At 41.2% G+C, this 21,977-nt stretch overlaps 1 protein-coding gene across 2 annotated transcripts in view; it reads right to left on the bottom strand.

The window, feature by feature from the left end:
- The window catches only part of DCP1A (decapping mRNA 1A), a 55,221-nt gene that overhangs the window by 16,178 nt on the left and 17,066 nt on the right, over nt 1-21,977 (bottom strand). The window contains exons 4-6 of one of the 2 annotated variants that reach the window (XM_011947286.1): nt 11,638-11,704; nt 4,463-4,601; nt 2,448-2,561 (exon numbers count right to left, since the gene is read on the bottom strand). In XM_011947286.1, coding sequence (XP_011802676.1) covers nt 2,448-2,561; nt 4,463-4,601; nt 11,638-11,704 — 320 coding nt within the window. The remainder of the gene's footprint in view (nt 1-2,447; nt 2,562-4,462; nt 4,602-11,637; nt 11,705-21,977) is intronic. The other variant, XM_011947287.1, reaches the window with a different exon arrangement.

The raw sequence follows: 21,977 nt of genomic DNA, 5'->3' as shown, positions 1-21,977 counted from the left end.
TGTATTTTTAGTAGAGACAGGGTTTCACCACGTTGGCCAGGCTGGTCTCGAACTCCTGACCTCAAGTGATCTGTCTGCCTCGGCCTCCCAAAGTGCTGGGATTACAGGCATGAGTCACTGCGCCTGGACTATATAATATTCTTGAAATGACTTTATAGAACTGGAAAATAGATTAATAGTTGCTAGGGCTAAATGATGGTGGGATCGGGGAGGCAGAGGTAGAGGCAGAGGCAGAGGCAGAAGAGGGTATGAAAGGGAAGTCAGTGTGTTTATGAAAGGGCAACATAAAACATCCTTGTGGTGATGAAAATATTTAGCATCTTGACTGTGGTAGTGGATATACAAAGCTATACACGAGATAAAATTACACAGAACTGAATATACACACAAATAACAAGGGAAATCTGAACAAGATGTGTGGATTGTGTCAATAACCTGGTTATGATATCACACTATATTTTGCAAAATGTTATCAGTGGGAAAATGGATAACGGGTACATAGGATCTTTCTGCATTATTTCTTACAACTGCATATAAATCTGTAATTATCTCAAAACAAAAAATCTACTTAAAAAACTATGGATTTTATTTGGTATCTGTTCTTTTATCAGACTATCAGTTATAAAGAGAATTAACTCAACAAATATTTACAGTGCTACACGCTAAGGACACAGCAATGAACAAGGCTCATAAAACTGCCCTTCTTTCCTATTAAGAGACAGCTTAAAAACAAAATAAAAAACCAAAACTGCTTTACATGGCGCTTATATTTTGATGGGCAGGAGACAGACAAAAAACAAAAACAGAAACCACGTTAGCTGGTTAGAAACTTTAGTGAGAAAATAAAGTACAGCAAGAGGATGGAGGTGAGGGAGGGTTGTTTTATTTTATTTATTTACTTATTTATTTTGGAGCTGGAGTCTCGCTCTGTCGCCCAGGCTGGAGTGCAGTAGCGCAATCACAGCTCACTGCAACCTCCAGCTCCCAGGTTCAAGCGATTCTCCTACCTCAGCCTCCTGAATAGCTGCGATTACTGGTGTCTGTTACCACGGGCTAATTTTGTATTTTTAGTAGAGATGGGGTTTCGCCATGTTGGCCAGGCTGGTCTCGAACTCGTGACCTCAGGTGATCTGCCTGCCTTGGCCTCCTGAAGTGCTGGAATTACAGGCGTGAGCCACTGCGCCCGGCAGTTTTATTTTATTTTTAAATCAAATTAAATTAAGTTAAATTAAATTTTTGAGACAGCGCTTTGCTCTGCTACCCAGGGTGGAGTGCAGTGGTGTGATCAAGGCTCATAGCAATCTCAAACCCCCTAGGCTCAAGCGAGGCTCTTACCTCAGCCTCCCAATTAGCTGGGACCACAGATGCATGACATCACATCTGGCTAATTTTAAAATCTGTTTCTAGAGAAGGGGTCTCACTATGCTGCCCAGACTGGTCTCTAACTCCTGGACTCAAGGGATCCTCCTGCCTTGACCTCCCAAAGTGCTGAGATTATAGACAAGAGCCACTGTGCCTGTCCAAGGGGTATTACTATTTTTTCTTCCTTGAGACAGAGTCTTACTCTGTTGCCCAGACTGGAGGGCACTGGTACAATCTAAGCTCACTGCAACTTCTGCCTCCTGGGTTCAAGCCATTCTGGTGCTACAGCCTCCTGAGTAGCTGGGATTACAGGCATGTGCCACCATACTCAGCTAATTTTTGTATTTTTAGTAGAGACAGAGTTTTGTCAACTGGCCAGGCTGGTTTCAAACTCCTGGGCTCAAGTGATCTGCCTGTCTTAACCTTCCAAAGTGCTGGTGTTACAGGTGTGAGCCACTGCGCCTGGCCAAGGGTTATTTTAAATAGGGTAGTCAGAGAAGGCCTGACTTATGGAGGACACATGAGGCTTGAAGGAGGAAAGGGAGCAAGCCCTATCTGGGGGGAAAGTATTACAGGCCAAGGGAACAACAAGTGCAAAGGCCTATCCCGAGGCAGGAACATATCTGGTACATTTGGGGAAAGGCAAGAGAGCCAATGGGACTGGAGCCAGGTGAGCAATGCACAGTGACAGATGAGGCCTGGGGTAGAGGGGCCAGATAAGGTAGGGCCTCGTGGTCCACTGTCATGATCCTGGCTATTATTTGAGTGAGCTGGGACACTGCTGGAGGGTTTTAAGCAGAGGAATGCCACGATCTGAGTTATGTTTTACAAGGATTAGTCTGGCTGTTGGGTTAAGAATAGATAAGAAGCAACTAGGGGGCAAAAGATGGGAAACCAGGTAGCAGGCTACTACAAAATCCAGATTAAACAGTTACTCAGATCATAATGACCCAGGAGGATGTCATTATGTTGCTGCACGTATGAACCTTGACACAAGTGAAAAATCAAACTTGCACTCATTAGAACCCTTACTAAACGTTACTCTTTATTACTTAGGATAAAGCTAGAGCTTTAGCTGTACAAACCTTATCTTGTGACCCAGAGGGCGTTTCTTCTAGAGTCTCGGTGCTTCCCAGATTGGAGAGCTGAGTGCTTGGCTGTAACCCAGGGCTGGAGATATTTGAGTCGCCCATCTGATTCTTTAAAAAGTTAAAAGAAAAAAATATATCATGTGAAAAAAAATTGCTATTATTTGGCTCACAAAACAGCATTTGAGGTTATCAGAAATGATACTTTTTAAAAAGAAGAAAAACCAACCTCGAAATGTTTGCTCTGTACTCCAATGTAAGTAACATGCAATAAAATTTCTAGAACAATGAGCACCTAATTTGAGACAACAGTGTTGGCCACAACAGTTATTTTTATCACCTTTTTAAGAAAAAGATAATGGTATTACTTTATCACATATTCTTTTAATCTTTATTTATTTCTCCGAGACGGAGTCTTGCTCTGTTGCCCAGGCTGGACTGCAATGGTGCGATCTTGGCTCGCTACAACCTCTGCCTCCTGGGTTCAAGCAATTCTCCTGCCTCAGCCTCCCAAGTAGCTGGGATTACAGGTGTGAGCCACCACGCCCAGCTGTTTTTTTTTTTGTATTTTTAGTAGAGACAGGGTTTCACCACGTTGGCCAGGCTGGTCTCAAACTCCTGACCTTGTGATCTGTCCACCTCGGCCTCCCAAAGTGCTGGGATTATGGGGGGCGTGAGTCACTGTGCCCGGCCTGATTTTAATTTTAAGTAAAAGCTAACATATGGTGAAATTAATTTTTAAGGGGTGTACCGTTCTATTTCTGTTCCTATAGGCATAATCAGGATACAAAACAGTTCCAATCATCCAAAAAAATTTCCCTTGTGCTGTCCTATTGCAATCATGACCTCCTTCCACTCCTGGCAACTAGGTCTATTCTCTCTCACTCTAGTTGTATCTTTTCAACAGTACCTTAACTCGTTTTGCCAATTTGAAGCTTTTTTCAGGATCATCGATTAATAATTTAGTAGCTAGTATTATAGCAGAACTGTATGCGAAACAGTGCTTTTTCACATTTTGTTCCTTGAAGTTCTGGCGAGGATGAAACAGGCATGAAAGGAAAGCACTTAATTCAATATTTAGTGAAGAGTAACGTGACAGTATAATTCCGCTAAAAGAAAGTTCAGCAGTAGAGAGCTTGTCTTACTCCAGTGAAGCATGGGGGCTTTGAGGTGCCAAGTAAAATTCCAGGAGAGTTTCATAACCATGAAATGCCCACTGCTTGCACATAGTAGATGGTTCATAAGCAGGTATTGAATAAATTAACTAATGTACCACAACTGCCATTTTATTCAACTTTTGGGAGAGAATTTTATCAGCTAATTTATAAACTAAAATGCAAAACAGAACAGAAAGAAAACAGTGAATTTCAGAAAAGCCTCTCATTTGGGTAAAATTTCAAATGAAGCTTAATGAAGGTTGTGCATCTACCACCAATTACAGACCATGAGCATACTTTTTAGTATTATGTGGTACAAACTATCAGAATACTTTTCAAAGCCTACACAAATTCCTAGGACCGAGGATCCTAACAGAAATGGCAGTGGTAAAGAGGCACGAAGCTTTACCAGAACTAGCTGCTGCGAGCTAACTTCCGCACTCCAAGACCATCTTCTCCCATAGTAATCTTATAGGAGTAGAAAAAAGCATTGTAAATTTTCCTGCCAAAAACAAGTACTCTGGGGTAAGCGAGTTCTTTCCTTATGTTTTAGATTTAAAATTGTAAGACACACCTTTAAAAAGAGACACAGGGTCTCACTGTTGCCCAGACTGGAGTGCAGTGGCACAACCATAGCTCACTGCAACTTCTGACTCCCGGGGTCAAGTGATCTTCCTTCCTCAGCCTGCCAAGTAGCTGGGACTGATTACAGGAGCATGTTAACATGCTTTCTTTTTGAACTTATATTTCTGCTGGTCCTGGAGGCCAGCTTCCCTAGTAAAATAGTCTCCTGCAGACCTCCTCCTCTCCTTTTGGTCTTCCTTGGTCAGCACCCAAGTACTCAGAGAGCCTTACCCTCTCATACTCATCCTTGGCTCTGCTCAGCATCTCCAGGATGTCGATGGGCCTGTGGTCGCTGCAGCCATTGGCCTGGCTGGGACTCTGTTTATCCAGAGCAGATTGCTGGGATCGCCGTGTCTCCTCTTCTACCACACTAGAGGAGAACAAGGTTTTAGAAAGGCCTCTTAAAATCTGACCCAAGGTTTCTTTTGGTGTTCATCTTCCAAGGACACTAAGAGTGTCACATGATGACATTATTCTTTTTTTTTTTTTTTTTTTGAGACGGAGTCTCGCACTGTTACCCAGGCTGGAGTGCAGTGGCGCAATCTCGGCTCACTGCAAACTCCGCCTCCTGGCTTCACGCCATTCCCCTGCTTCAGCCTCCCGAGTAGCTGGGACTATAGGTACCCGCCACCACGCCCGGTTAATTTTTTGTGTTTTTAGTAGAGACAGGGTTTCACTGTGTTAGCCAGGATGGTCTCGATCTCCTGACCTCATGATCTGCCCTCGGCCTCCCCAAGTGCTGGGATTATAGTCATGAGCCGCTGTGCCCAGCCAATGACATTATTCTTGCAATATATAACACAGAACCTCAGTTACCTCATTTCAGGAATATATGACTTACCATTTCACCGTCATCATTAACAGTGCCAATATTTACCCTTCAGAAGGATAAAAATACAGAATTCCTTCCTAGAGTTGGCAGAGATGCATTAAAAACTCCACTAAGGTATCTCCCTTTTTTCCTTGAAGTATTTCAAAATCAGTCAAACTAATTGCTAAAGTAAATCTGAAAATGGACAATGCCACCAAGACACAGGAAGGCTGCATAGTTGAACAAATCCTCTGTGGAAAGTTTGGATTGACACTGGGCTAGTAAGGACAAAGTCATTTCTTGAAAATAGAGGTCCTGGTGAATCCTTAAAAGTTAATGATAACACTATAAGCAAATAAAAGGTTTCCCCTATTCTCCCTTTAAAAAACCACCAACTTAGCCTGGGCAACTTGGCAAAACCCCGTCTCTATAAAAAATACAAAAATTAGCTGGGCGTAGTGGTACACGCCTGTAGACCCAGCTATTTGGGAGGCTGCGATGAGCTGAGATCACGCCACTGCACTCCAGCCTGGGTGACAGAGGGAGACCCTGACTCAAAAACAAACAAACAAACAAACAGACAAACAAATAAAAAAACCACACACTAAGTGGGTTTCCAGTTTTTAAGAACACCCCCTTCTCCCTTGTATAGAAAGATCTGAAACAATTACAGCAAAATGTTAGGAACTGAAAGCTGGGTGGTAAGCATATACATATTTTATTATTTCCTATATTTTTCTTCAAGCTTTCAAGCCTGAATAATAAATTTTAATAAAGCAACTTTATTATCCTAGCACTTTGTGAGACCGAGGCAGGAAGATCACTTGAGCCCAGGAGTTTGAGACCAGCCTGGGCAATACAGTGAAACCCTGTTTTAAAAACCGAAAAACCCAGCCTCCACAGGAGCTCTCATTACAGTGTGGGGAAGAGGTGGACAGATATGGCTTTTTTATTTAAAAATACTGGGTTAAACAATATTAAACCGACTTAAAAAAAAATAAAAAACAGAATCCTTGAGTTTTATTATTATTTTTGTAGAGATGGGGTTTGAGATGTTGCCCAGGCTGGTCTCAAAACTCCTAGTCTCAAGTGATCTTCCTGCCTCAGCCTCCCAAAATAATGGGATTAAAGGCATGAACTACCACAACCCACCCACTGAATTTCTGTTTGTTTTACTTATTTTTTTATTGTACAGACAAGGTCTCATCATGTTGCCCAGGCTGGTCTCAAACTCCTGGCCTCAAGCAATCCTCCCACCTCAGCTTCCCAAAGTGCTGGGATTATAGACATGAGCCACCACACCTGGCCAGTTGATTTTTAAGCACGCAAAAATTTATTGTGATTCTCCAAGGGCAGGCCTATAGATATTCTCAAATTTTATTTGATTATAGAATTTTCCTCTGAGGCAGAATTCCTGTTTGGAAAATGTGGCTTTAAGGTTAGTTACCTTATCTAGATAGTTTCTCTATCTAGATTTTTATAGCTCTTCATAAGACTATTACTTCTAAAACAAATGTAAATCATGAATTTCATGGTAGACTGAAAGACTGGTATGGGATATGAGAACAAGACCAAATATAAACTGTTTATTTAATGCTCAGATATAGGTCACATCAGCCTGAATCCATCTTCATAAAGGATCTGTCACACAGCCTGTTTTCCACCTACTTCCTGACATGTTGCCTGACTTGGCCATGCTGGTATTTAACTTTTCCCTGACCCAGACTAGGATCTGTGATTCTGTGATTATTTTGGTTTAAAAGAAGAATATTTCTTTTCTTTTCTCATGCCAAAGCCTCCCTAGTAGCTGGGATTACAGGTGTGCACTACCATGCCCGGCTAATTTTCGTGTTTTTAGTAAAGGCAGGGTTTCGCCATGTTGACCAGGCTGATCTTGAACTTCTGATCTCAAGTGATCCGACCACCTCAGCCTCCCAAAGTGCTGGGATTACAGGCATGAGCCACTGTGCCCAGCCAGAACAGGTAATTTTATAAAGCTCACCACTGCTGAAAGCAGAAGCTGTCAGGGGTGGTAAGGAAGGGACTCTCACATAAATGAGGCTTGGACTCTAAGGCCTCTTCTAACCAAACTTTTTTTTTTTTTTGAGACGGAGTCTCGCTCTGTCGCCCAGGCTGGAGTGCAGTGGCCGGATTTCAGCTCACTGCAAGCTCTGCCTCCCGGGTTTACGCCATTCTCCTGCCTCAGCCTCCCGAGTAGCTGGGACTACAGACGCCCGCCACCTCGCCCGGCTAGCTTTTTGTCTTTTTTTTTAGTAGAGACGGGGTTTCACCGTGTTAGCCAGGATGGTCTTGATCTCCTGACCTCGTGATCCGCCCGTCTCAGCCTCCCAAAGTTCTGGGATTACAGGCTTGAGCCACCGCGCCCGGCCCTAACCAAACTTTATGAATAGCACCCATGCCGTTCTCCTTTCCTTTCAAACACCAAAACCTACCCCTAAGATGTCTGTAAGATCAGGAATAAAGCTTACTTCCATGAGTTCTCCAAAGTTTACATAGTATGTGGCCAAACATTCAAACAACATTTTATTGTTAAAAAGAGTTTCTGAGGCCGGGTGTGGTGGCTCATGCCTGTAATCTCAGCACTTTGGGAGGCCAAGGTGGGTAGATCATGAGGTCAGGAGTTCAAGGTCAGCCTGGCCAAGAGGTTGAAACCCCATCTCTACTAAAAATACAAAAATTAGCTGGGTGCGGTGGCAGGCGCTCGTAATCCCAGCTACTCGGGAGGCTGAGGCAGGAGAACTGCTTGAACCCGGCGGGGCAGAGGCTGCAGTGAACCGAGATCACACCACTGCACTCCTGGGTGACAGAGCAAGCCTCTGTCTTAAAAAAAAAAAAAAAGAGTTTGTTTCTGGCAGACTGGATTTCCTCTTTAGGAGAGTCAACATCTTCTAAGTTTAGTGGGTTTTCAACTCTGCCACCACTGACCAGAGAATATCCAAATTTAGATGATATAGGTCTAGAAGTTCACTCATTTTCCTACATAGTTTCTCATTTTTATAAACATTGTTTAGAGTAAATCAGTTTTTTACTTGGAGGATCTTTATTATATTGTGGCTGTCAAACAGTGATGGGAAGAATTGTATTTAAAAGAATGGGCACTGATGGACACATTTATTTATATGTACAATATACTAACAAGAACTGTACTAGTATTTTGGGTTAGTAGAGGTGATATTGTCAAATATGTAGCAAACGACAATAAAAAATGTAACAAACAGGCTTATGCAGGCAGACTTAGAACAAAGACAGATAGTCTTCTTTCTTTAGTTTTGGTGACCAGAAAGGCATTTATCACAAAGTTAAGGGTAACATACAGTATTCTCTTCAGCCATAAATAGGCCAGACACTTAAAACTCATTATCAACAGTTTCACCATGGTATTCTCGAATCACTATTTTTTTTTTTTTTGAGATGGGATCTCACTATGTTGCCCAGGTTGATCTTGAACTCCTGGGGCCCAAGTGATCTGCCCACCTGAGCCTCATAAGTGTTATAGCTGAAATGACAGGTACACACCACTGCGCCTGGCCTCTCTAATCACTTTCTTTTCTTCTTCCTTTTTTTTTTTTAATTATTAAACAGAGATGAGTCTTGCTATTCTCAGGCTAGGATGGTCTTGAACTCCTGGCCTCAAGCAATCCTCCCTGCCTTGACCTCCCAAAGTGCTGGGACTACAGGCACGAGCCACTGTGCCCAGGCTCAAAGCACTTTTAATAACACACCTGATTCTAGTCAAACAAGCTGAAAATTTAAGCAATTGTCCCTTTTCGGGCATTTCTGGTGAAAGAAGCTCCAATGCTCTTCTTTTCCCTTCCAGCTTCCCATTTCTACTCCTCATCCTATTTCTGGGTTCAATAAAATATTTTTAGAAAGGCCTTCAGTCTTCAGCTTCATTTACCATTTGAAATCTTGCATTAGGGGTAACACTTGCCCTGATAGATAAATGGTTTTCTTTCAATAGTTGTTAGAGCTAAAAGACCCAGATCGTTTCACTCAGGGCCCAAATGCTCATTCTGTAGGAGAAAGTGTTTATATATTAATATATTCTGAAGTTTAGAAAAAATTCTGGATTTCTAGATAACCATGAATCAACAACCCTGTGTCTTCTTTTGTTGCTGCTGTTGTTGTTTTCATTTTTTTGAGACAAAGTTTCACTCTTATTGCCCAGGCTGGAGTGCAGTGGTGTGATCTTGGCTCACCGCAACCTCTACCTCCTGGGTTCAAGTGATTCTCCAGCCTCAGCCTCCTGAGTAGCTGGGATTACAGGCATGCACCACCACACCCAGCTAATTTTGTGTTTTTAGTAGAGATGGGGTTTCTCCATGTTGGTCAGGCTGGTCTCGAACTCCCGACCACAGTGATCCACCCGCCTCAGCCTACCAAAGTGCTAGGATTACAGGCATGAGCCCCCGCGCCCGGCCAACCCTGTGTTTTCTTTTTGTTTGTTTGTTTGTTTTTTGAGATGGAATCTTGCTCTGTCGCCCAGGCTGGAGTACAGTGGCACGATCTCGGCTCACTGCAAGCTCCGCCTCCCGGTTTCACGCCATTCTCCGGCCTCAGCCTCCTGAGTAACTGCGACTACAGGCGCCCGCCACCGCGCCCGGCTAATTTTTTGTATTTTTAGTAGAGACGGGGTTTCACCGTGTTAGCCAGGATGGTCTCGATCTCCTGACCTCGTGATCCGCCTGCCTCGGCCTCCCAAAGTGCTGGGATTACAGGCGTGAGCCACCGCGCCTGGCCCAACTCTGTGTCTAAGTAACCACAAGTAAGCTGCCTTTCCTGTCACTTTCAAAGCTAAAACGAGTGATCATCAAATAAATGGCTTTGCTGAAAAATGGTTTTAGCTGGGTATGGTGGCTTGTGCTTATAGTCTCAATTACTTGGGAGGCTGAGGCAGGAGGATCCCTTAAGCCCAGGAGTTTGAGACTAGCCTGGGCAATATGGCAACATCCCATCTCAAAAGAAAAAAAAATTAACGATGCCCTCCGGGTGTACACAAGTAATAAACATGGGCCTGCCCTGCAAGCTCACAGCCAGAACAGACAACAAAGCAGGGGGCTGATAACTTCTGATCAGGACATGTTGGTAGTCTTAGATCATAATCTGGCCTTAGCTATGTCTGCCTTCTTTACAATGTAAATATACCCTGAACTGAGATTCTGGGTTAATTACTTATATATACTTTCATGAGTTTAAAATTAGGCTGTTGGCTTGACACGGTGGCTCACGCCTATAATCCCAGTACTTTGGAGGATTGCTTGAGCCTGAGACTTTAAGACCAGTTTGGGCAACATAGTGAGACCCTGTCTCTACCCACATCCCAAAAAATTAGCTGGTAGTGGTGGTGCATGCCTGTAGTCCCAGCTACTTGGGAGGCTGAGATGGAAGGATCACTTGATCCCAGGAGTTTGAGGCTGCACTGAGCTGTGACTGCGCCACTGCACTCCAGCCTGCATGACAAAGTGAGACTCTGTCTAAAAAAAAAAAAAAAACAAATAAAGTAAAATAAAATAAAAATAAAATAAGATTAGACTGCTAAAAAATTTAAGATTATTTTCTTTAAAACGTGTAGATTGAAAACTGCAAGAGAGCAAAGGGAATTTTAATTTGACAGATGGGGATGGTGGAGCAGGGAGAGAGGTCCACATTTCTGAGAAGATTCAGGCAAAAACTGAAAAAAAGCAGAAGTGCACCAGAGCACACCGTCTACCTATTATAGCATTTTGCCCAGAGCTCTGTAGTCCCTCAGGCACCCTGCAGCCCCGTGTCGTGGGCTTCCAGAATCCAGAATGGCAGTCCAGCAATATGGACAGGTCACACAAGGGCTGGCTTCTACAGGCTAGCTTGAGAGAGGACAATGAACTGTCCTTTAGAACATTAACTCAAGGAAAATAATTTTCTAAATTTCAAGGTTCTGAGTTACAAAAAATCTTCTGGAACACAACCCATGAGTGGATTGGGGCCTGCTAAGCCTAGAGTCTGTGTCAAACACAAGTTCACTTAAAAGAACTAAACACAGACGTGTGTGAGAGTTCTCTATCAGGCTATCACATATGGTATCACTTGTTACAGTGGAAATCTGGACAGAACCTAAATCAGAGCCACTGTATATGGTCAGGCTGTACACCTGATGCAGATATCCTCTGGAGCCAGGCAGTTTGGCAGCCCTAACCTACAGGTCCAACAGTAAGGTTCTGGTTAAATAATGATCTGTCTATAGAGCTGGATACAATGCAGCTGTCACAAATACTACAGAGAAAGATTTAATGCCTCGGAAAAATGCTGTTCATAAGAAAAGCAGTATATACAGTATGATCCTATTTTTGTAAAAAACAATCACACATATCTACTTAAAATATACAAAAAGAAGACTGGAAGGAAACTGAAATGCACACTGGGAGGAGTAAGATAATAATTATATATATTTTAAAGCTTTTTGGCCTTTTCCAAGTTTTTGGCAGTAAAAAGAAATTGGGGAAATACATGAGTTGGTAGACTTACAAAGAGAAGTGGAAGGGGATTATTCTTCATTTCTCACATACCATCAGTTAAATTTATGGAGTAATATACTTACTCAGCCATGAGTTTTGCTATGCGGTGACAGTCATTCTTGTCATAAAACCAGATACTATATATCGACACTTGAAAAACAAAGGGAAAAAAAGATAAGAGGAAATGAGGTTTCAATATTTGGGTATATGTAAATAATATATTATCAACATGGAATGTCACTAAATATACCATCAGACCCTCAAATTGTTAATAGTCAATCTAAAGAAAACAAGTATCTCCTCCCCAAATGCTGTTTAATAAAATCAGGACAGGTAAAACATTCAGATAAAAATGACACAAAATAGTTTTAGACATTATCACCAGATCTCAGTGAACCTAAGACGTTACAAAGCGTAAGATGCAACCATTAGTTATGTACTATCAAGCTTTCAAGAAAAAGGCTTCCAATTAAACTAAGAATCATATTGATTCTAAGATGCATTCTAAATTGATATTAAAATTGTTGCTGGGTGCGGTGGTTCACACCTGTAATCCCAACACTTTGGGAGGCCGAGGCGGGCAGATCACTTGAGGTCAGGAGTTCAAGACCAGCCTGGCCAACATGATGAAACCCATTTCTACTAAAAATACAAAAATTAGCCGGCTGTGGTGGCATGCTTGTAATCCCAGCTACTCGGGAGGCTGAGGCAGGAGAATCGCTTGGGCCCGGGAGGCAGAGGTTGCAGTGAGTCGAGATCATGCCACTGCACTCCAGCCTGGGCAACAGAGTGAGACTCCATTAAAAAAAAAAAAAAAAAAGATACTAAAATTGTTACAACAAAAAGCTTTCAAAACAAATGCCAGCTCTATATCCATCCTATAACTGACTGTTTACATGTGAAGCGGACTGAGCTCAGTCTATGGCACTTCTTATCCCATTCTTTTTATTTCCAATATGGTGCTCAGTTCAAAGAAAGCCCTAAAAAAATTTACTGCAAGATAAATGAACTTTAAAGATTATAATATATAAAAGCTACTATAAATGCTCTTTGGATAAGGTAGAGTAGAAATACTAAACATACATGCTGAAACAGACACATGGATGGATAAGACCCATTGCTACCATGTGTGCCCATATGATGACACTCACAGCTCAGCACACTTTGCACCTCCTTAAATACTTACAGTGATTCCCTAGCACAGAAATGGCAGGTATCATCATGCCTTTTTTAAAGAAACATTACAACTTTTTATTTTGAAATAATTGCACCTTCACATGCATTGTAAAGAACAGACAGATCTCAATTGTTTCCTCCAATGGTAACATTTTACAAAACTATGGTATACTATCACAGCCAGGATACTGACATCAGTCCAGATACAGAAATTTCCACGGCCACCAGGATCCCTGATGCCCTTTTAGAGCCCACATCCACCTTGCTCTGGCCCCTCTCCTGTCCCTGACTCTTGGCAAATAGGAACCTGTTCTCTATTTCTACAATGTTGTAATTTCAAGAGTATTACATTATATAAATGAAACTACAGAAGTCATAGAAGACTGCTGTCCATTCCAAGCTGGTTGTAATGAGATCCTCTTTGCTCTTCCTGCTCCACCGCCTTCATGGAAGGGAGACGCAGAAGTCACCTGGTGGCCAACTATCATTAGTGGGGCTTCCAATCCTTGCCAGTTTTGCTGGGCTGGCCTAGTATTGCCGGCAGGACTCTCGTTCAGTCTAGGAGAGGAATGAGCCTACCCGGGCCACCTTCTGTTGCTAGGCTGAAGGTCAAGAAACACCAGGCCCAGGCCCCCTTCTTATGTTGGGTAGGGGTTTGTAAGACACTTTCCTGCTGCTGTTCCACCAGTTCTGGGTTCCTGACCAGATCGTCCTCCTTCTACCTTTCACAGTTCTCCAGATTGTCTGTTGTGTCATTTCCAGGTTTTATAGTTGCAAGTGGCAGGCAGAGAGAAGTCTATGCTACTGAGTTTAATTGGAAGTTTCATTTTGCATTTTTATGGATGGGAATACAGGTTAACAGAGAGACTAAGTAACTTATTAACAAATGAGAGAAAAAAGTCAGTCTCAGAGCTATAAGTAAAACTTGGGTCAGGCCAGGCGTGGTGGCTCACGCCTATAATCCCAGCACTTTGGGAGGCCAAGACGGGCAAATCACCTGAGGTCAGGAGTTCGAGACCAGCTGGCCAACATGGTGAAACCCCGTCTCTACTAAAAATACAAAATTAGCCGGGCATGGTGGCAGATGCCTATAATCCCAGCTACTCGGGAAGCGGAGACAGGAGAATTGCTTGAACCCGGGAGGCAGAGGCTGCAATGAACTGAGATTGCACCACTACACTCCAGCCTGGGCAACAAGAGCGAAACTCTGTCTCAAAACAAACAAACCCAAAAAACAAACTTGTGTCTTCTCAATCCTAGACCAGTTATCTTGTTACTACATTTTCATTGCTTACATCTCATTGCATTGAAATAACATTACATTTTTTTATAGAAACAAAGTTAGTGAGCTTAGTTATGCTTGATGATCAAAGTGACACATAAAAGAATACATAATTAAATTAAAAGGCACATTAAGAGGGTGCTATAGAATATAGGAAATAGAAGTGCTAGCACAAGAGATTTTAAATAAATCAAAAAATCATTTTTATAACTATTATTTGAATTCTATAAATATATTATCAGTATATATCGATTTAGAAAACCACTGCTATTAAAAGTTATTTTAATGGTCAATTATTTGTTTCACCCTAAATTAAGGCCATTATTCCACAAAAGACTTCATAGCAAATCATAACTTTAAAAGTTTCCTTCTTGGCTGGGCGCAGTGGCTCATGCCTGCAATCCCAGCACCCTGGAAGGCCAAGGCGGGTGGATCACCTGAAGTCAGGAGTTCGAGACCACCCTGGCCAACATGGTGAAATCTGTCTCTACTAAAAATACAAAGAATTAGTCAGGCATTGTGGTGGATGCCTGTAATTCCAGCTACTTGGGAGGTTAAGGCAGGAGACTCTCTTGAACCGGGAGGTGGAGGCTGCAGTGAGCCGAGATCGTGCCATTGTACTCCAGCCTGGGCAACAAGAGTGAAACTTTGTCTCAAAAAAAAAAAAAATTATATATATATGTTATATATATAATTATGTATATAATGTAATTATGTATATAATTATATATATAAAAGTTCCCTTCTCAGTAGAAATATAATTTTGAGTCCACTGTTATTGCAGAGTTAATTAAAACATGATTGATACACAGAGCGAGTGCACGGCTTCATTTTAATGATTGAAGATCATGAACAAGAAAAAATCCTACCCTGTTTACAAAGGGCTTCTCAGGCAGGGAAAAACCTCTAATTACACCAAAACTGCTCTAATCTATGGAGCCCGTGTATGGTCATGTGTCTCACAGGTGGCCGCACTACCTGAAGGAAGTCCAGGCTTGCTAGTCTCTGAGCCTTCAACCAGCTGGGAAGAGTTTCCCATGTTTGGAATCCATTTTCACAGTGCCTCTTTTGTTCACAGAACGTCAAAGCACTGTGAGTGCTCCAAACAGAATCAAACTCCAATGAATAACAAGTAATTTTGGAATGTTTTACATGACGGTAAGTCAATAAATTCCCTCAGCTTTAACATCTCAATGGAAGGAGCACAGAAGCAGCCTTGTTACAGAGATAATTAATAAGCATTATCTACTGCAGGGTCTTAGTTATGATCTTAGCAGCTAAGGCTTGCTCCAACTACAGTAAATCAGATCAGGGCTTTTAAAAGACTCCATATATGGCAATTATACATGACCACCTTTCTTGAAATATGCCTCTTCCAAGCCTGGCTAATGAACAACCCAAACACCGAAGTCCAAATACAAAAATTTGTTTTCCTCCAATAAGCTATATTAATCTGGACATACTAAAACAATACACAGTGATAAGAAAAATTTATGACATGTGGCCGTGTGCAGTGGCTCACGCCTGTAATCCCAGAACTTTGGGAGGCTGGGGTGGGTGGATCACCTGAGGTGAGGAGTTCGAGACCAGCCTGGCCAACATGGTGAAACCCTGTCTCTACTAAAAATACAAAAAGTAGCTGGGCGTGGTGATGCATGTCTATAATCCCAGCTACTCAGAAGGCTAAGGAAGGAGAATCGCTTAAACGCAGGAGGTGGAGGCTGCAGTGAGCTGAGATTGCGCCACTGCACTCCAGTCTGGGTGACAGAACAAGACTCCGTCTCAAAAAAAAAAAAAAAAAGTTTATGATATGCAACACATCAGGCTTAGAGAGGAACACACAATTTTTTCTGTACTAAACAGAAGCAATTAAGTGTGTTTTCACAGGTGCTTCCAAATGTAACTCTCAGGAAAGAACTTCTTATCAATAATCACAATAAGTCCATCAAAGCTGTCAACTTATTTTGAAAATCCTTCATTTAAGATGCCTCCCTTTTCCTTTGAAGAAATACAATATAATTTAGAAATAAGGCACATGCCTTCTGCTTTTGTGTATTATCAAACTGCCTAAAAAGAGCCAAACACTTTCAAAGGCATGTTTGCAGAAGAAATAAAGATAAGAAAGCCATAATGATAGCTTAATGGGTAAGGGATAAGAGTCACACTCCATTCTGCCAAAAGCAGACCTGTAGAGGTTCAGACACGCATCCAAGAATCAGCTCTGTCTGCCAACATATCAAACCGTCAGTGCATGCAACTGGCAAGAAAGCCCAGGGAGCTGCCACGGAGCCTGTCACTATCACTCATGAGGAAAGACAGACAAGTTCACCAGATAGCTAAAACTGTAGAGGACCTCCTCTTCAAACCAAAGTTAAACATTCTTCCCTCAAGAGAACTTACACTCTAAGGCCCAACATATTCTGCCAACAATTCACTTGCTGAAATAAATTTCTCTGATTAACTATGCCACAGAGAATTTAGGTTTTTGGCAACATAGTATTGCCTTTTGCTATGGCAAATGATGGCACACTGTTTTACAAATGGCCTTTCTCAAGATGAAAGAAACTACTTAGTTAATGGATACCTACCACACACTGTGACTGCTAACAGCTATCCTAAGTCAGTCATGCTGCATAAGATAGACAAGACATTGAAAAGTTGGCTGGGTGCGGTGGCTCACATCTCTAATCCTAACACTTTGAGAGGCTGAGGTGGGAGGTTCACTTGAGCCTAGCAGTTCAAGACCAGCCTGGGTAACACAGTGGGACCTTGTTTATTTAAAAAAAATTTTTTTAATTAAAAAAAAAAAGAAAAAAGAAGAAAAAGTTAGGAGGTGTGATAGAACATTTCATTGCCTTCCACAAAAAATATCAAAATCCATCTAAGAATATCGAACATTAAATGTTTCCTTTGCTTTTCAAATGAAGGTCCCATTCTTTTGAAAATGTAAAAAAAAAAACCAAAAAAAAAAACAACTTATTACAAAAATTAAAGGTATTTGAACTATTTTGTATTGAGAAATTTTAGTAACTGGAGTTCTGAGTAAGTTTTCTATTTCCTTAGACCCGTTTAAAGATATACCAACCTATTATGATTTCATATATTTCACTGTTTCTCATCTTGAGAGAGGTACATGGCTCACACAAGATCAAGAAAAGTCAAATTAATTTGGTATCTTTGTAAAATCCCTTGAGACTTCTAGAGATGCTGTGAAATGTCACAAAAACAGAGCTGGAATCACTCTCATACATATGTTGTCTTTGTGATTCATTATTTAGATCTAACCTACTTTCTAAAAGGATCTGAGGAGGCTGGAGATTTTCTCAGTATGGTGCGAAGCAAAAAGGGGGTTTGATAAAAAGCTTTTTGGTAGTGATGTTAAGAGGCATAAAATTTCTTTTTCCTGAAACTCTGTGCTTGAGAAAATAAATAAGGAGAAGAAAAGTTACACAATTTCTAAAGATAATAATGACAAAGATCTCTTACACCAGGAAACAAAAACAAGAAAACGGGGTTTAGGTATGGACAAATACACTTTTTATATATAAAAATGGAATAGGTATATAAACAAAAGTCACCCCTGGCAAGTGAAAAAGCAAACACCTCTCCCTCGGCAGATCATTCATTTCCTTTAAGACAAGAATAAGCATGGAGGCTCTCCAGGAACATCAAAGGGTTAGGAAAGAGAGAGAGGAGGGGAGAAAGGCTCCAAGATAGAGGAGCAGAAAACACACACACACACACGAAAAAGGATATGGACCCTAAGACTGAGTGACGTGAGATCATAACAGATTTTGGCATGCTACAAACACTTAGGTAGATGAGATGCTGTATATCTGCAAGTAACGCTGGAAAATGTGATTCAATTATCTTTGCAGCTTAACCCTTTTGGCCAAAAAACCCACTCATTTCAGACCACCACCGAACACTAATATGGTAGAGAAAGAGTTCAATTTCTAAAATTTAAATTGTAATATGTACTTATTGAATAATTCAACAATGATTAAAAGACTCAGGACAGGTAATTTAAAAATGCTACTCTTCAAGGTCTTCATCATTTAAAAATTTGGTGCCTCTGTCTAAATTAAATCAAATCTGAATATATTAACTCAAAATACTTCTTCCACTATCCCATTAACATTATAATCTCAATATAGAATTCAGACACATGAAATGACCATTGAACTTCTTTAGGAATTAGGAAAATAAACCCAACAATATCACAACTAATTACTCCCACTTGCAAAAGCTTTATTCTTAAACAATGGGCAACCCTAAGTAAAACAGTGAATTGCACTAGGGTTTTGCCTTTGCTTTTAGGATTTCTTTTTTTTTTTTTTTTTTATGAAGATGAATTTTTACTAATATATAAAGATGTTTGTAATATGGTATTAAGTTTTTTTATTTTTTTTATTTTATTTTATTTTTTTATTATACTTTAAGTTCTAGGGTACATGTGCATAATGTGCAGGTTTGTTACATATGTATACTTGTGCAATGTTGGTGTGCTGCACCCATCTAGTTCAACCATTATGCTTTTAGGATTTCTATCGCTATTGCCACACAGTACCCACAACTCCTTAAAGTACAGCTTCTAAAGTGTGTGATGTAAATCAGGGGTCCCCAACCTCAGGGTCACGGATTGGTACTGGTCCGTGGTCTGTCAGGAACCAGGCTGCACATCAGGAGGTAAGTGGCAGACAACAGAGCATTACTGCCCGAGCTCTGCCTCCTGTCAGATCAGCTGCGGCATTAGATTCTCATAGGAGCTCCAGCCCTACTGTGAACTGCGTATGTGAGGGATCTAGGTTGTGGTTCCTTACGAGAATCTAACGCCTGATGATCTGTCATTGTCTTCCATCACCCCTGGATCGGACCGCTGTTTAGACGCAGGAAAACAAGCTCAGGGCTCCCACTGATTCTACATGATGGTGAGTTGCATAATTATTTCATTATATATTACAATACTAACAGAAATAAAGTGCACAATAAATGTAATGTGTCTGAATCATCCTGAAACAATCCCCCAATCCCCATCCATTGAAAAACAGTCTTCCATAAAACTGGTCCCTGGTGCCAAAAAGGTAGGGGAATGTTGGTGTAAATGATTATGGTTCTGCCAAATGCTGGACATGTCCAACCCCTGCACTGGCAGTCTAGTCGCTCTAGTATCCCACACGAATACCATTTTTATGTATGATAAGGGAAAGACAAAGGCAGAGGGAAGCATGACCCTTGACCTCCATGGAGTTGAATTCCCATTTCCTAGGCTTCCAAAAATCTACAGTTAGGGATCTGGGAAATGGGTCAGACGGGGTGTAAAATAGGGGGGAAACTTCTTTTCTCTCCTTTCCCTCACTTCTACGCTCCTACACATTTTTCTACCAATTTACTAATCGATATCCACAGCAGGGTTGTAAGCACAAATACGGACTATAAGAGACCTCAGAGTGTGGTGGGATCAGTGATGAACCTGCCTTACCTACAACTCTGGCTGACTGTAGTACTTGCAGGAATCCAAGTGCTGTGTGGCCACACATGTCATTTTGTCACAAGAAAAATCAGCAATCTAGGTATGGATGTATAAAGTATGGTAATTTTAAAACGTTGGTAGCAAATGCTTAGTCTGTGCTTTCCTTTTATTAAAAAGAAAAAGCTGGCCGGGTGTGGTGGCTCACGCTTGTAATCCCAGCACTTTGGGAGGCCAAGGCGGGTGGATCACTTGAGGTCAGGAGTTTAAGACCAGCCTGGCCAACATAGTAAAACCCCATCTCTACTAAAAATACAAAAAAAGTAGTTAGGCATGGTGGCACATGCCTGTAATCCCAGCTACCGTGGAGGCTGAGGCAGAAGAATCACTTGAGCCTGGGAGGCAGACGTCGCAGTGAGCTGAGACTGCACCAGCACACTCCAGCCTGGGCAACAGAGCAAAATTCCACCTCAAAAAAAAAAAAAAAAAAAAAAAACCAAACAAAAAACAAAGGCCGGGCGTGGTGGCTCATGCCTATAATCCCAGCACTTTGAGAAGCTGAGGCGGATGGATCACCTAAGGTCAGGAGTCCAAGACGAGCCTGGTCAACACAGTGAAACTCCGTTTCTACTAAAAATACAAAAATTAGCCAGGCGTGGTGGCGTGTGCCTGTAATCCCAGCTCAGGAGGCTGAGGAAGGAGAATCACTTGAACCTGGGTGGCAGAGGTTGCAGTGAGCTGAGATTGCGCCACTGTACTCCAGCCTGGGCGACAAGAGCAAAACTCCGTCTCAGAAAAAAAAAAAAAAGAAAGAAAAGCAAAGAAAAGCAAAAGCTGAGCATGCCCGGAAGCAGTGACTTTGTAAGTGACTCAGACCTGCCTGGATCCTCCAGGGCACTGAACCCGAAGGGCCCAGTCTCAAGGTTTATTCTGCACACTCCAGAGGAGCTTCCCTCTTCTTAAGACTAGTGGTTACTCTATTTCAATTTTTACATACACAGATAACTTCAGTGTGTAAACAGAAGGTGAAAACCTACATATTACAGTTAACATATTTCTGTCACTTAGGTACAAAAAATGATCCCCTTTGTGAGTTCTCAAAATAAATAACATTCAAAGTATTCAATATTTAATATAATTATCTAAAAGAGATAAATGATACAGGCATGGTTAACTTTACCAATCTTTACAATTAAGATAACACCACAATAAAAAAAAAGATGAAAAGTGCTTTTATCTAACAACACTACCTGAGGGGGAAAAAGTCAGTAATTAATGAATCATAATGAAAAGAATCTTCTTTGGAAATTCTGAAATGTTCAATGGATTTACGAAGATACCAAGAAGGCACCTGGTAAATGCTCTAGCAGAATACTAAGCAGCGCCTACAATGAGCCAGAAAGTAATATATGTATTTTTAAAACATGTGAACTAACAGTGTCACTGAGTCAGACTCAGCCACTGAGTCTCAAGTCCCTCTGTGTTTTTGTGGTGTTTTTACCTCTTCAGTCTACAAATGTGGCAACAGCAAGGCTCTTTCCTTATCTTGGTCCAGAAGGCCAGACTAATGCAGTTGCCACAGACCCTTTCTCCTTCACTGATTACAGAATCATACCAACCACAGCACTGCTGCAGCTGATGGTGGAAGACTGCCTTTCTTCAAGCTAAGAAAGAAGAACTGCACTGAATTCAAAGATATCAAAGAATGAACCACGGAAATTTTCTTGTTGTTTATGAATTCCTCTTTCAGTCTGGAGGGAGAACTCACATTTTTGGACTGGACAAATTATAAACTTATCTTGTAAGGAAATTTCTTGCACTGTGCTTTAAAAGTCTGAAGATTTGCTCCAAATGCCAACAGCCACCTACCATCTCTACTGTTTTGAGTCTTACCCTTGAACTGAGAAAGGACAAGCAGAGAGACAAAAAAAGCACACACTACAGCATTTCTTTTACTAAAACTTTCCATTTGGCAGCAGCACTTTCAACACTATGGAAATGAACCTTCCTACTTTTTCTAGTGATCTAATTTTACTTAAAAACACTATATATCAAGAGATTGATGCCCGATATAAAGGAAAAGTGATAAGTGAAGCAGAAACGAAGGGGTACTTCTCTCTGGCTTTTGGAGGTAAGTTCTTAAAAATATTAAATAGCAATAACTGTTGACATTTTAAATTATACTTACGAGATAATTGTCTTTTTTGTTTAAGCAGGCTAAAGAGCAACATACTAGACTAGTAGCTATATGACATTAACACCTTTTTAAGAAAATTTCAGATTAGATATTACTCACATAGGATCACTTTGAAAGTGTTTCATACAAACCACAAACTTGTAATTGTTTAAACCTGTCAAGGTAAAATAAAATTTGGGAAATATCTGTGTTCTTTTGAAAAACTGAAAAGGGCTTTGTCTATTTCCCCAAAACTGCTTTTGGTTTTACAGAAAACATTAAAAAATACAAAAAGTGGCATTAAGTGGGAGATACATGC

Source organism: Colobus angolensis, unplaced genomic scaffold (assembly GCF_000951035.1).
Source record: "Colobus angolensis palliatus isolate OR3802 unplaced genomic scaffold, Cang.pa_1.0 Scaffold26, whole genome shotgun sequence".
NCBI lineage: Eukaryota > Metazoa > Chordata > Mammalia > Primates > Cercopithecidae > Colobus > Colobus angolensis.
The sequence above is the reverse complement of the archived record's forward strand: the minus strand, read 5'-3'. Positions and strand labels throughout refer to the sequence as shown.